We start from the raw sequence: 15,580 nt of genomic DNA, 5'->3' as shown, positions 1-15,580 counted from the left end.
TCTTTACCATGTTCTTTGCCCACCTTAGCAAGAGAATGGGAAACCTCAGGGTCATTGTGACCTATTACCTGGTAGCCTCTCATCTTGGCAGTCTCTATACTTCCCCAAATAGGAAGAGCACTCCCACAGGTGATACTCATCTATCTTTTGCATGCAGTTCATCAACCTCCATACCTTTAGGTGGTAGTCTTGCTAGACCTTCATCTTTATCTTTACTGTATGCCTTGGTTAAAATTGACCTCTAGTTTCCTAGTAACCATTAAAATGACACCAGCCTGCGAGTGCAGATTACAGTGATTGGTTGTGCCTCCATTTCTTGGCCTTTAAGTCAGTGAAGTGTCTTTGTTATTTTGCATTCTCTGTGTGGCCTCAGTAAACAGATTTGGAAAGCATTGGTTTATGGCAAGTTAGGATTTTCATTTCCAGGTTACTTTCCCTTCTTGTAATAATGTGTTAGAAATGTGAAGTAGAAAGAAGCTAGCAACATGCATTTATAAAAACCAGATTTATTGCTCACTCTCTGGTCACCTGTTTCAAAAAGTTAATTCTGAATTGCGTTAGTGTTCAAGTTTGAGTGATAGTAGGTGTATGGAATAGAATCCACGTGGGTGCGTTAAAAAAAAAAATCTACTGCATGTTGCTTTGACTTCTAATTAAACAGACACTGTTCCTTCTCAGAAAAATTTGTTTTGATGACTAAACACAGCTTGTACTTCTCCAGATGTCTTGTTTGATAAGGTGAATGTTCTAATCAGTGTCATCCTACCTATTCAGTTTTTAAAAGAGGACGGGAATTAAAAGACCTGAACCTTTAAATAGCTAACTCAGAAAGGTAACTAGCAACCTTGAAAATAAGAGGAAGCTATATTCTATGCCTAAACTGCTTTTGGAGCAAACATTTTTCTGAGAGGGGGGATAAAAAACCTTCCTGGTCACATTTGATTTCTAGGGAAGTTATCCTTTACCAAAGTCCCTGTGACATTCTTTTAAGCCAGATCGCAAAACATCTGATATGGGCCTTAGTTTACTTAGATCTAATTGCAGTTGACTTTTTATTTAGCAGCTGAAGTTTGATGGTAAAATTTCATGAGAGGACATTCTCCCTGTCAGGCAGTAGATTATAGGAATAGAATTTCATAGTTTATTTTATTATAATTAAAAGTAAAATTAGAAAGGGGCGTTGCCTTCTAGAACAGACAGGTTTTGCACTCAGTGTATACCCTACTCCTTGTAGCATTTTGGATAACTGTGAAACGCTATGCAAATGTAAATTTTTTTGTTTTTTTTTAATCAAAGATCATTTAAGTGATGCATAGTCCCAGCATAATGTTAGAACACCAGGAAAGAAAGAAAATATTATAGTATATTAAATAACTCATCCCTTCAAAAAGTTGAGTGCGTGTTTTCACTATTTTAGTCTCATGGTTTAACTAAGAAAATTTGGCCTGTTTCATCAATTCAAAAAAAAAAACCAGATTTCATCATCCTGGCCATCTTTATCACCATTTTAATTGTCATACACTTTCCTATATTCTAGTATGGGGAAGTAGGGAGCCTTACTTTCACCTAAGACTGTGACACACAAATAGCAGAGAGATGGCACAAGTAAAGACCAGTTTGTTGGGGAAATAACATTTTTAAAAGGAAAAATAACCTTCCAGAATAAAACTGAGAAATGCTATGCAGATGAGTTGAAACAACATGTAATAAAAAAACAAGATCATGAGAGGGAAGCATCAAAAAAAGAGTAAAGCAGCATTGGGAGGGCAAGCTTAATGAACCCCTTCTTTCCACTGAAATAACCTTTCCCTTCCTGCCTTGAGAGCCATACCCCACTATCCATCCCATACATACAGCACCCCACCAAATGAAATTATTAACAGCCAGTAGCCCTGCTGACGCAGCCTCATTTCCTCTACCACAGAATTGTTCAGCCACCCACGCCACAGCTATCCAGAGGCTACAACATTAGAAACCCTCCTCTTTCCTTGTCACAGCTACCACCATCATTCCCTGCTTTCCCTGCTTTTTCCCTCCATATCTTCCTATCTAAACTCACTGCCCAGTTACAATTTCACTCAGGAGTGCTGCTTCAGGCAAAAACCCTAAGGATAAGCCCTTGTTCAGGACCAGAGGCTTGAAGGGTACACATCTGCCTTTTTTTTTTTTTTTAATCCTTTTCTCTCTGTTCCTCAAAGTACAGTGGATTATGTTACGAACCATCTAGCCTGTGAGCTGGAGAATCCATCAGTCATAACTCCTGCAACTGTCATTCAAGAGGAATTGGCCATCTCCCTAGCCCTGGCACCCCCCTGCATGCTAAGCAATTCCCCTGGGTAAATATGGCAGGCCTGAGTCACACAAGGGAATGAGAAAATGTGACGTTCAGACGAGGGAGTGGGGTAAAGAGGAAAGGTGCCCTGAAGCATGAGGGATGAGTGATAGGATGCCTATCAATAACAAATACTACAGGTTACTAAAATCTCATCTAACATAGAAAGACATAATGTAACAGTATAAAATCTCACCAATTTAACTCTTGTTATCCGCTTGAGATGTTTACTTATAGCATGAAACATAACCAGTTTATCCTTAAATGCTTTCAGAGACACCAGGAAGCATTTTAACAAGTCATTCTGTCCATTGAGATGATTCTGCATTTAAACATTTCCCTTGTGCATTCTTATCCCTCTCCCTGCCCCACCCCCACCCCACCCCCCCAAATTTGTGGCTAACCATCTATGCTTGCTTTTGCTTTATTTTTTGTTTGTTTTGTTTTGCTTCTTTGAGTAGATGAATAACAAGATGCTTTTCCCTCCTCTAGAACATATCCTCCCCTGAGAGTTCCCCTGCGAATAGGCCCGAGTCCCTGTCACCCGAGGTAGTTATCACACCATCTCAATCACACTTGGAGGCTGTGAGTGAGTGGGCACGAGTGTGTTCCTGCGTGTGTGGGGAGGGCTTGGGGGATCCGAGTGAATGGGGTGATGGGCTGGAGGGTGGCCGATTGGTCACTGTAAGGTGAATGAATCTTCCCATGTGTGACTGTGGTTACTCAGAATTCTCAATGTAGATGGAGGAAAATGAAGTAGGTGTGTGTGTGTGTGTGGTGGGGTTCGTTTTTGTTGTTTTTGAGGGGAGGGCGGTGGGTATGGCTGAAGAGTTCTTCTAAAGTAGAATAGAATCTAGAAGTCAAGTTTAAAGGAGCTGAAAATGTGGGAACCTTGTTAAAGTCTAACAAAGTGTGTTTGTTAAGTAAGGAAGGTTAAATCAACAGTTGGTAGGAGCTGTCTTTTGATATTTATTATCTTGGGCTTGATGAAGGAGCAGCTTATATTGAAAAAGTTAGGCAGTGATTTATGCTTTATTCCAGAGTTAATCTGACAGCTCTGTTTAACTGGATGTTTTGAGCTTTGGTTGATATATTAAGCATCTTCTTTAGAAAGGCAGAGTCATAACTCTCAGCTTAAATTAGCCCATGGCTTCTGTAACTCAGGCGTCCATTCTACAGTGGTTGAGGAAATGGTTGCTGTACAGATGGTATCTCTTAGAATATCAAATCTTACTGCTATGGAGATGTTAAGTTAACATGTTAGTGCTAGAGTTTCTTAACTTGTAACAAGATTTCGACAAAGGTAGCAATGATAACTCCATGAATCCATGTGGAGCCTTACTCCTCTTGAAAAGAAAGTTACAGTCGCTCATAAACTTTTAGAAATACAGAACTTTTATTCCCACACCCTTCCAGTAAAACGTTAGTGCTAAACTCAGTGACAGGTGACTAAATTCTGAATTGGTAGGATTTTATAGATCAGTATGGAACTAAAGATTATATTCTAGTGTACTAGAGGTTTTCTGAGTAGTTTTTTTTTAGTCTTATTTTATAAGGAACACAGAGCTCTCTCTCCTCAGTTGCTAAAGATTCTAAGAATAATTTGGAGGCTGACAATGGTGTATTATCTGGGTTTCTGATTCTATTCTTTCTAGAGAGTTAGCTATAGTGGACATAGTGGCAGAAAATCTTTGATGTTAGGAGGTAATGATGACCAAGTAGATGGGTTTATTTTTGGTACATTTCAGCATTTCAGATACTCTGCAGTCATGAACATTAGTGGTCTTTTGGTATGTTGACATACATTAGAGGATGCAGAAAGAATTGAGTGACCAGAAAGTTTATGAGAAACACACATACTTAATAGTGGAAGTGAGTGAAGAACTGGTTGGTTGATGTCTTCAACTAATAACCATTCTCCTTCCCTGAACCAGTAACTTAAAGACTTGACTTTTCGTCTACTTTCTACTTTTTTTCACCTTTTCCCCTCCTCCCACCTTCCATCAATATTAGTTTAGAAACGAATAACACCAGAAGCCAGTTATCTTAAGACACCATTCTCATCTCTGTGGCTCCATGGGGCTCAGGTAAATCCCTGATTATACTGCCAGTCCCTGAATGTAGTGAAAGGTGACTCAGCAAACCTGATGAAAGGCTAAGCAGGCAAAATAGTCACATTTGGCCAATTATCTGATTCTGACTTTCCCAGTATTCTCATCCAAAGACTTTAAATCAATTTGGGAAAGGCCAGGATTCTTTGGTAATCTGGCATGTGTACACTGGTGCTACATGGGACCTTTACAGATGTTAATGGCTTTCTCTATTCTACTTTCGTCCCTCTTACCTTTCCTTATTCACCTGTGCCCCCTCACTTCCCTTCTTTTCTGCCCTTTGACTTTTTCCTTTCTCCCCTACCCCATGTCTCCGTTGATTTTTATTCTTTCAGCTTTGTCACCGAAAAGACCTGGACCTGACAAAAGTAGGCTACCTTGACTCCAACACTAACAGCTGTGCTGACAGACCTTCCCTGATCAACTCGAGTCATTCTGACCTGTCTCCTCATCCCTCTGTCGGACCCACCTCTGAGACTGGTTTTACAAGCAGGAGTGGAGATGGACATCAGACTCTTGTGAGAAACTCGGACCAGACATTTCGGACAGAGTTTAACTTGATGTATGCCTACTCCCCATTGAACGCTATGCCTCGAGCAGATGGATTGTATCGAGGGTCTCCCCTGGTAGGGGATAGAAAGCCTTTACATTTGGATGGGGGCTACTGTTCCCCTGCAGAAGGCTTTCCCAGCAGATATGAACATGGTTTTCTGAAAGACCTCTCTCGTGGATCCATGTCACCTGGTGGCGAAAGGACTTGTGAAGGAGTCCCATCTGCCCCCCAGAACCCACCACAGAGGAAAAAGGTAAGTGTTTCACATTTTATAGACACTTTTGAAGAACATTAACTGAATAATTCAGTAAGTAGTCACTGAGTTATCACTATGTTCTCAGCACTGTTCTCAGTGTGAGGAAAATGAAGTAAGACACAGTCTCTTGGCATGTTCAGTGAAAGACTATATTAATACAATTTGATGAGTGTTGTAAATATTAAGCAAATTTAAATGCTTCTCATGTATGTGCCATATAGTTGGCTAGACAATTCAAAGGATAAAGCAATGAAAATGAATAATGCTACTTTACATGTTTTATGCTACTTTTCATGTTCTGGGCACCATTAGGCTCTTACGCATTTAGCCTCTCAATAGTCATGTAAGATGGATAATTTCCCATTTTGCAAATGATGGAATTTAAAACCAGTTGCATAACTTGCCCATGGTCACACAGATAGTATATGATTGAGCTAGGACACTCCCCAGGTCTGCCTGATTCCAGACGGTATGCTCTTACTGCCACCATGCCATATCGCTGCTTCGATTTCGCCCTGATGGAGCTTATAGCAGGTGAGACTGAGCTTAGCAGATAATTAAATTAATGATGAGAAAAAAGAACAACTTAATAGAGGAAACCTGGCCAAGTTGGATAGTAGAGGGTGCTTGAGGACAAACAAGAGGTTCATAGCCAAGTTTTCGAGGAGTAGCGTGAAAGGTGACAGGTCACTGGTTTGGCTGATCTCAAACAGTAAGTAGTCAATCACTCAACATATTGAGGGGATGAAGATGCTGCAGAACGGAGCATAACAAGTAACTGTGACACTCCATTGAGCGGGCAGCAGGAATGTGATACAATTGCAGTTCGGTGTTGCTGTGGTAGCAGGTGAGAAGTGAGGAGAGTAAAGATGGACGGGGCCAGGTCACAGAGATCTGGCTTAGGGCTTGGCTTGTAGGTGATGCCTGTTCTGGAAATTAAGAAGCCAAAAATTTGCTTTTTATGTCAGTGATTTTCAGCTAGGTTTATTTGGAAATGTACAGGAGTATTTTGAGCTGTCCAGTAAACTTCATTTACTGGGCAGATCTAGAGATCCTTAAATGTCCTCTGTGTGTGACAGTCTCACGTAACTGCCAAGTGTCTATGGTACTCTTGTTCACATGTAGGCTGGTGGCTTTTTATCTTTGCATTGCAATGAAATACATTACCAGAATTCTTACACTAACTCCTTTCTGTGATTGTGTATGGAAATTGCATACACAAAATTGTCTTACTTTGTGTTTTTGTTATATTTTATATTTGAACAGAAAATTGAGAGTCCTAAGTGATTAAAAGAAGGAGGAAACACTGGCAGATAATTTGTAATAAAATAGCACTGGGGGCACTGCCCTGGCAGTCTAGTGGTTAAAACACTGAGCTTCTACTGCAGGGGGCTTGGGTTGGGTCCCCAGTCGGGAAACTAAGATCCTGCATGCCAGGAGGTACGGCCACCCTGCTCCCACCCCCCACCAAAAAAAAAAAAAAAATTAGCATTAGGTTTAGAATACTGTTGCATGAGACTCACAGATTTAGAGAACAAACTTCTGGTTGCTGCAGGGGAAGGGGGACAGTTAGAGAGGTTGGGATCGACATGTCTGCACTGCTGTATTTAACATGGATAACCAGCAAGGTCTGACTGTATAGCACAGGGAACACTGATCAGTGTTATGTGGCAGCCTGGATGGGAGGGGAGTTCGGGGGAGAATGGATGCATGTATATGTATGGCTGAGTGGCTCTGCTGTGCACCTGAAACTGTCACAGCATTGTTAATCAGCTATACTCCAATATAAAATCAAACGTTTTTTAAAAAAAGATCACTCTTGCATGAACAGTATTGACTAGCAGGAACAAAAATGGTAACAAGTCTTTGGATTTCTGGTTTCATTTGTTGTGTGCAAAAATGATTGAAACCATGATCTGTTACTTCAGAAATATTGTTGAGCACCTGCTATCAGGCAAGTTCTGTGCTGGACATTAAAGACAAAAAGCCAAACAAATTTGTTCTCTGCCCTTGTAGAACATAACAGTTTATAAGTATACAAGACACTGTTAGGTCGAAAGCCAGTGTAAGCACAGTGTGCTGTAACAGCCAAAGGTGGATGTACTAGGTGGGGCAAGGAAGGGGGCTTTCAGTGTGGCAGTCAGGAAAGTATAAGGCAGAGGAATGGCAAGTTGGAGAGAAGTTTCGGTGGCACAACTATAGGGATTTCTGGGGATTGAGGAAGAGACTTTCTCAAACTGCACAAACTCCCAGCTCTTTACGTTCCCTTTTCATGTATTTTTGTTTGTTTTTGGCTATGCCACGCAGCATTTGGTATCTTAGTTCCCCAACCAGGGGTCGAACCTGTGCCCCTGCCTTGGAATCACAGCATCTTAACCACTGGACCAGCAGGGAAGTCCCCCACCTTTCTCGGTGCTACCTTTGTTGCAAATAACTGTGATAGCACACTTCTGTTACATGGAACTGTGATCTCACTGGTTTTTCTGAAGGCAGAATAAAGGTTGTGGTCTACTTGTAAATGCCATATTTCAAAAATGTCATATCCTGGTATATTCTCTTTTTCTAACCAGCTTCTCACTGATTTAAATATGTAGCTGTGCTCAGGTCTCTCTCACACCTGGAAAAAGTCACCTGTTGGTGCCTGCTTTGTTTGCCTGGCCTACTAGTGGTTTCCTAGGGTTCCATGTTCTTTCCCCGTTGCTAGTGATCCACAAATGATGTCTAGCTGGAGTCCTGTTTCTTTTTTCTTTCCTAGGTATCCCTGCTGGAGTACCGCAAACGGAAACAAGAAGCCAAGGAAAATTCTGCTGGTGGGGGAGGTGACTCCACACAGAGCAAAAGCAAGTCTTCAGGAGCTGGGCAAGGCAACAGTAACTCGCTTTCTGACACTGGTGCCCATGGTGTGCAGGGATCCTCGGCCCGAACCCCATCTTCCCCTCACAAAAAATTCTCCCCGTCTCATTCCTCTATGTCTCATCTGGAGGGGGTAAGCCCATCAGATTCCAGAGGCACTTCATCTCACTGCAGACCTCAAGAGAGTATCAGCAGTAGGTGGTAAGTTTAAGTTTGACGCTCTTATGATTAAATTCAGGAGGGAAATAAATGTCTAGACTCTTTACCTAAGATATATGGAAACACTTACTTGAGAAAGCCAGCCAGCAGTACTGTGTATCATATTCGGCTGATTTAATAGTATCAGTCACAATCCCCGAACTTTACAGAAGCAAACAATTGCCACCGAGCCTGCAGAACAGTATGTTGGACGGCATATAGTTGTGAACACAGAGGAGCTATTTCATTCACTGGGCACTAACACTGCCTCTTCTATTTTCTCATTTCATGTGCAAGGTAAGTCAGGAGATGAGCTCAGTTCCACTGAAATTAACGTCCGGTGTCTCAGTTCCACATTGCTAGCATATATATATTTCAGACACACTCTGAAAGGATTTGTCTAGTTTAAGATAGATGACAAATAAATAGATAATGTTGTCAGGTACTGAGTATCAAATGAGTGAAATATAAAGAAGGAGGCATTTTAGGGATATTGAACTGAAGAAATGAGGTCTGGGAAAGAAGAGACATGGCTCAAATGAGTAATGTTCATTAATCTGTGAGACATTACTACTACCTACCAGTCACATGACTTCACAGAAGAGAAAAATAGCATTTCAAGATGGAGATTGAAGGCAGTAGACACCTTTAAATACCACTTCTCCTTGATTGTGTTTTCTTAAAGTGTTTATTCTTAGGTGCCTGACATAGTTTGAGGCAGAGAAAATACCTTGTTTTAAATTGGTCATGAAGAAAATGTTTTAAAAGAGGATATTTTAAGAAACATGGTATAGCTGTTTGTCAGAGCCTTGTTTGTTCTGTACTCTTAACTCTCAAGTCCTGTGGCATAAGCGTACACCCTGTTGCCTTTACAGGATGGTTCCCACATCGGTAGAACGACTCCGAGAAGGAGGGAGCATCCCCAAGGTCCTCCGAAGCAGTGTGAGGGTGGCCCAAAAAGGAGAGCCTTCTCCCACATGGGAGAGTAACATCACAGAGAAAGACTCAGGTGAGCCGATGGCCTTTTTCTGCCAGCCAGGTTCAGGGCCACATGAGCCAGGCTCCACACAGTTCACACCAAATGCTGGGCTGAGGTGAGTCCATTTCTTCATGAGGTTGGGCTCTCTTACATGCAAAGTTCCAGTGCAGTCTTGCTTTCATTTTCTTGGGCAATAGCATTCTTAAGGTCTAGCGTTGCTTGCTCTCTGTCTGCTCTTTTTTCCCAAAGGATACCTTTCTGTAACTCATCTCTCCAAAGCCCTGGGAATCACCTTGATGAAGGATGAAGAGAAAGAAGGAGACAGAAATCAGATCAGGCATTTAAAACAGCCCATAATTAACCACTCATTTTGCCCTTGTGGCATGCTGCACTCAACTGATTTATCAGAGAGCAGCATGGGTTGGTGCTGGCATTGGTGACTTGAATGAACAATTGCTCTCTCTCACTCATTCTTAGAAAATGAGTTGATTTTGCATTACCTTCCAGACCCTGCCGATGGTGAAGGCCCAGAGACACTGAGCTCAGCACTCTCTAAAGGAGCAGCCGTTTACAGCCCTTCCAGATACAGCTACCAGGTGAGGCAAGAAAGTGCTCATCTCTGGGCGTAGGAATGTGTTCTGGGTTCCAAATGTTTTGTGATCCTGGCCGTCCTTTGCAGTTGAGATACCGTCTTTGCATATAGTTTCAGCAGCCTTGGAAGTAAGTCATCATCAGCTCACCTTCAGGTAATAAATCATGCCAGAAAATTGAAATGACCAAAGACAGCCATTTTACTGTCTTTGGTATCCTAAAAAGAACAAATGTTGAAGAAGATGAAGAAGAAGAAGAAAAAGAAAAAGTAGGGTCTTTTAAATTTCCACGAGCCTAAAAGGCTTAAGTAGGGACGTTTTCACCTCCTTATGCTTTTCCTCCCAACTCTTTCTAGCTCCTGCAGTGTGATAGTCCACGGACAGAATCACAAAGCCTCCTTCAACAGAGTTCCTCCCCCTTTAGAGGACATCCCACCCAGTCTCCGGGATACAGTTATCGAACTACTGCACTGAGACCTGGGAACCCCCCTTCTCATGGTTCTTCAGAATCCTCCCTCTCTTCCACGTCCTATTCCAGCCCCGCCCACCCTGTGTCCACAGACTCGTTGGCCCCATTTACGGGGACACCAGGGTATTATAGCAGCCAGCCACATTCTGGAAACAGCACTGGCAGCAGTCTTCCAAGGAGGAGCTGCCCTTCTAGTGCTGCTAGCCCTACCCCACAGGGCCCCTCAGACTCGCCGACCTCAGACTCGGTTTCCCAGTCCAGCACAGGAACTCTGAGTTCCACCTCCTTTCCTCAGAACTCTAGGTCGTCATTGTCATCAGACTTCCGGACTATCAGTCTGCCCAGTGCTGGGCAGTCAGCTGCCTACCAGGCCTCCAGGGTATCTGCGGTTTCCAATTCACAGCACTACCCACATCGAGGGAGTGGGGGTGTGCACCAGTACCGACTCCAGCCACTGCAGGGGTCGGGGGTCAAGACTCAGACAGGACTTTCCTAGGGCTTCTGGATTTGGGCAAACAGAACTTGAATGAGCCCATAGCTGCTTCCTTCCAGCTGCCTCTGGAACCTAGGCCGAGCATATTGCTGGGGAAGGGGGTACAAGGTGCCAGAGGATTGGGTCTGGTCGACAAGAAACAAGACTTGTGGTCACGACTGGCTCTGGCCCTGGAGAAAGATGTAAATCTTGTCTGAAGCAGAGACTATAAAGAAGTTGCTCCCTGCTGTTAAGGGTACATTGTTGACAAGCAAATGGTGTTTCGGTTAGTAACGATTCTAAGTGCAATGAGTTGTGTTGAAGCCTCCATCTCCCATCCTTGCCTGTAGCCTGTAGTCACTTGTGCAGTGAGGACATCTTTTTAAATCCAAAAAAGAAAAAAGTTTTCAAAGGAAAAAAAAGGTGAAAAGAGCCAATCTCAAAGCCCCAAGCCATCTGAGTAGTGTTAGAGTTTTATGCACTTATGAAAAAAGGTGGGTATATAAAACAACCATTCCAAAAGCAGGTATCTGGCCAAGGTGTGTTCACTGAGAATATTCCTTACCTTTGTCTTAAAAACACCAAGAGGCAGGGATAGTGAAGTTTGGTGTGTGCTCTGAGGGGGTTCCTGGATCTCTGAAGAAATACTTGTGGTCAGTTCTTGATTATTCAGAAGCAGATTATTGTAGTAGATTGTCTGAGCCCCCAGCTGGTACCAACCCACTCCCCTTCCCCAAGCTATTTTCACAGCTCAGTAACCCATGAAGTAAGTAGGGAAAGAAAAGAGAGATGGGCCAATTACATTGCTACTTACCAGCCATTGACAATGCATTTAATTAGGAAGAGTTCCAAGTAGTTTGGGAGTTCTTTGAATTTTATTTTTTCTACTCCCAGTTAATCAGGAGTTGCCAATCCCCAGAGTAGGACCACCTCCATGATTGGAGAGCATGCACTCGTGACTGCAGGGTAAGAGTGGAAAGCTTTGATTGTGGAATGGCACCGACAGGACTGTGATTGTGTGTGGGCATGTCCCACGTTTCTTTGGGAGATGCTTATTTGAGAGTGGCCCAGGTGAGAGTGTTTTAAAGCCACCAACACACCTAATGACACCTGTTCTGGATGAGAGATGAGAGCAGACTGGCTTCTCCCCATCAGTGCATTGTGCCTGTTGTACACCCCTGGAGGAGCCCTGGGCCAGCCAGGTGGGGTACACAATCTTTTTAAATTCCATACGGTTGCCAGCTTATTTCTTTCACTTGTTTACTGTAATATCCGGCGTGTTTTTATTTATCTAATTTTTGTATTCAGTTATAACCATGGTAGGGGTAGCAAATATCTGACAGGTGTAATCCCTGGTGCTGCAGTGGACCTTACTTCTTTCTTTTGGACAAGATAATACTGTGAGTCTCCCTCCTTCCCTCCAATTCGTTTTTCCTTTTTTCCCTCAGCCTCTTGCATCCCCTTTTCTTTCTACCCTCTCCTACAACTATCATATGCACAGTCTTCTCTCTTTGTGTGTGACTGTTACAAAATTTCACTTTTTCAAAATTCAAATCAGGTGTTTGCTCAAATGAGGGGAGATTTTTTTTTTTTAATGCTGAAACGTCAGCAGAATACTTTTCTTTATGTTGTTTCCCCCACAAACCCATCAGTCTGGGAGAGCGTTGGAGTGGAAATCATGTTGCCTGGGATGCTGGTTTCTTTGTATATTATATAAAACGTATGTAAATGTCTCTCCATTTGGGCTGGGGTTTGCATTCTCCCCTTGGCTATTAACCAAGGGGAGAGGCCAGCGGGCAGGCGGCCCTCACCCTGCCTGGCACGTGCAGAGACCCCAGCCACTCTGTGTGGGCAGGGTGCTGTCAAGACCAGACCTCTGGGGGGGGGGTGGGGCGGGGGGTGGGGGGGACTCTTGGAAGGGAAGAAGTATCACTTCTTTCTCAAGTGGAGTGTTTACACCTTGCTGTAACATTTGAACTTTCACAAGAGATGTAATAATTTTGATAATAAAATTCTTAACCATAATAATCATAAGTTGAGAACTTCTTTGTCCAATTCTGTAACACTGCCTTGCTTAGTTTTCCTGAAGCTGTCCTTAAAGGGAGCAAGATGGACCCACATTCAGGAGAGTGTGCTCTTGGTGGAGTTGTGTTGCCCATAATGGGGCCAGGAATAAAGTTTGATCTTCCTTCACCATTTTATGACTAAGATCAGGCAATAAGTGGGACTTCTCTGTTGGTCCAGTGGGTAAGAATCTACCTTCCAATGCAGAGGACCCAAGTTCAGTACCTGGTTGGGGAACTAAGATCCAGCATGCTGTGGTCAACTAGCCACACACTACAACTAGAGAAGCCAGCATGCCGCAGTGAAGAGCCCATGTGCTGCAACAAAGACCCAGCCTGGCCCAAAACCATCAGGCAGTGGTCCTTTACTAGAGAGCTGCTGGGTGCTAAACTGTATATGAGGTGCTGGGAGTATGAGGTCAGACAGCCACCGGCTCCATTCCGAGGTGCTTTGCTTTCAGTGTGACACAGATGTTAGAAGCGGAACTGTGGTAAGGAAATAAGCAAGTGCGCATTGTATACAACTTCATAGTTCACCAGACTCTTCCACTTAAGTCATTTGCTAGCTCATTGATCCTTAAAATGTATAAGGTAGGTATATTATTCTCATTCTATAATTTTTTTTTATAAATTTCAGAGGATACAATATGTCTAAGATTTCTCTCATCCAAATGACAGGCTCAAGCTGACAGTCTTGGAAATTTTGCAGTTTACCCAGGAGACAAATAAAGATGCTTTGAAACTAACTAAAAATCACTTAAGTAACTGAAAAGTTGTGTCATTTTCTTTCTTGCCTTAAAAATAACAGTCCGGCCTTTTTAGCTCTGAGGAATCATTTTTATGGTATAGGTTCTCTGTTTGGCACAGCTCACCCTGAAGAAAAAAGTGCACTGTTCTCCAAATGGACTATGTATTTACTTCAAAACCACACTGACCATCAGGGCATCAACCAGAGCTGGAACAGCCTTCGTAACCTGCTATGAGGCTGAGACAGAAAAGTTCCTATGCTGAAGATCAGTAAAGGAAAGAGCTTAGAGATAAGCATAGCTACTGAAGGAGATGCTGTGCCTGCTCCTACACTCAAAACTTAACTCTGGGAAGATAATAGTTCTGTATATTTCTCAAGTACTCCATAAAAGCACACAGGGCAGTCACGGTAGCAGAACAGAGCCTTGGACAACTTTATGTTATAGGAAGCCTCCATATCCCCATCAGCCGCAAAACAAAGCGTGAGACGTTCGTGTTCCTGTGTCCTCTCCCAGAGGAAGCAGTGGCATGTCTGCTAGGTCTCGGAACTTCAGATGAACACTCACCTGGAAGTTCAGCAAGGCAGTGTGAGAACAACAGTCAAGCTAGCCTGGGTGTGCAGTGTGTACAGAAGGTGTGTGGTTAAGTCTGAAGGTGCTGGAGCAGTCTGGGCCCAAGAAAATTCTAAATGGAATTTTGCAGGGGTGAAGGATCACATTAAATGAAGTATTTTGAACAAGTAAAACTAGGATTGTCCATAAAGGTGTTACATAACTTTATTTTGTTTTTACCTCCTGAGAGAAACAGTTGGTCATAAATCGGTCAGCTGGATTTCATCAGCTGTTGTTTGCAAAGTCCATATTTTAGTATTTTGCATGCACAAAATATGTGCTGTAGAACCTTGAAACTGGGGGTGGGGGAGAATCATTCCTCCCTTTATTGACCCATTAAAAGTGGGTAATAGTACCAAAGTCAAATTCCAAACATTTACAAGAAAGGAGCAGAATAATATCCGCACAGACAGTAAGTGCATACTAATACAATATGACAGGAAAAGGAAATAACAGTATACAGATGAGTAAGGAAGAAATAACTGTTCACAGAGGACATAAATATCTTAAAAAGAAATGACTGCTCACAAAAACAAACTCCATGCAACTAATAAGCATTTATAGCAAGGTTGCAGGGAATGAGGTTAAGAACTAATGTCAACTGTTACCCTATATATCAACATCAAACAAGTGGAATTTGAAAGTTAAAACACAACATTTACATTTGAACCCAAAAAAATGAAATAAGTAGACATCTAATAAAAGGCCTAAAAATCTATTTGAGTAAAACTACAAAACTCTTGGTGAAAGAACTAAAAAATGTTCCATGGCCATGAATGGGAAGACTGTCAGGATGAATGATCTCAACTTGATCTTTAGATTTGTAATCCTAATCAGATTCCCAGCTGATTATTTTCAGGGTATCAACAGAATGATTCTGAAGTTCATAAGCAGAAGAAGAAAGGCCCAGAATAGTGAACACAGTGCGAAAAGGGATGAATAAAGTCAGCCAGGCTTTAATATAAAGCTAATCAAGACAGCCTGGCATTGAAATAAGAATAGACAAATAGGTCAGTGGAACAGAATATAGCACCCAAAACCAAACCCACACAGTTAGGTTCAGTCGCTCAGTCATGTCCGACTCTTTGCGACCCCATGAATCACAGCACGCCAGGCCTCCCTGTCCATCAGCAACTCCCGGAGTTCACTCAGACTCAAGTCCATCAAGTCGGTGATGCCATCCAGCCATCTCATCCTCTGTTGTCCCCTTCTCCTGCCCCCAATCCCTCTCAGCATCAGAGTCTTTTCCAATGAGTCAACTCTTCGCATGAGGTGGCCAAAGTACTGGAGTTTCAGCTTTAGCATCATTCCTTCCAAAGAAATCCCAGGGCTGATCTCCTTCAGAA

At 42.7% G+C, this 15,580-nt stretch overlaps 1 protein-coding gene across 10 annotated transcripts in view; it reads left to right on the top strand.

The window, feature by feature from the left end:
- SETD5 (SET domain containing 5) overlaps positions 1 to 12,847 on the top strand; it is an 80,059-nt gene extending 67,212 nt beyond the window's left edge. For 6 of the 10 annotated variants that reach the window (XM_018066693.1, XM_018066692.1, XM_018066691.1 and 3 more), the window contains 6 exons: positions 2,825 to 2,881; positions 4,779 to 5,249; positions 8,008 to 8,306; positions 9,179 to 9,312; positions 9,790 to 9,878; positions 10,229 to 12,847. In XM_018066693.1, coding sequence (XP_017922182.1) covers positions 2,825 to 2,881; positions 4,779 to 5,249; positions 8,008 to 8,306; positions 9,179 to 9,312; positions 9,790 to 9,878; positions 10,229 to 10,837 — 1,659 coding nt within the window. In that variant the 3' untranslated portion in view covers positions 10,838 to 12,847. The remainder of the gene's footprint in view (positions 1 to 2,824; positions 2,882 to 4,778; positions 5,250 to 8,007; positions 8,307 to 9,178; positions 9,313 to 9,789; positions 9,879 to 10,228) is intronic. The other 4 variants (XM_018066698.1, XM_018066699.1, XM_018066695.1 and 1 more) reach the window with 2 other exon arrangements.

Source organism: Capra hircus, chromosome 22 (genome assembly GCF_001704415.2).
Source record: "Capra hircus breed San Clemente chromosome 22, ASM170441v1, whole genome shotgun sequence".
Lineage (NCBI taxonomy): Eukaryota > Metazoa > Chordata > Mammalia > Artiodactyla > Bovidae > Capra > Capra hircus.
Note: the sequence above shows the minus strand (reverse complement) of the source record. Positions and strands in the feature narration are given on the sequence as shown.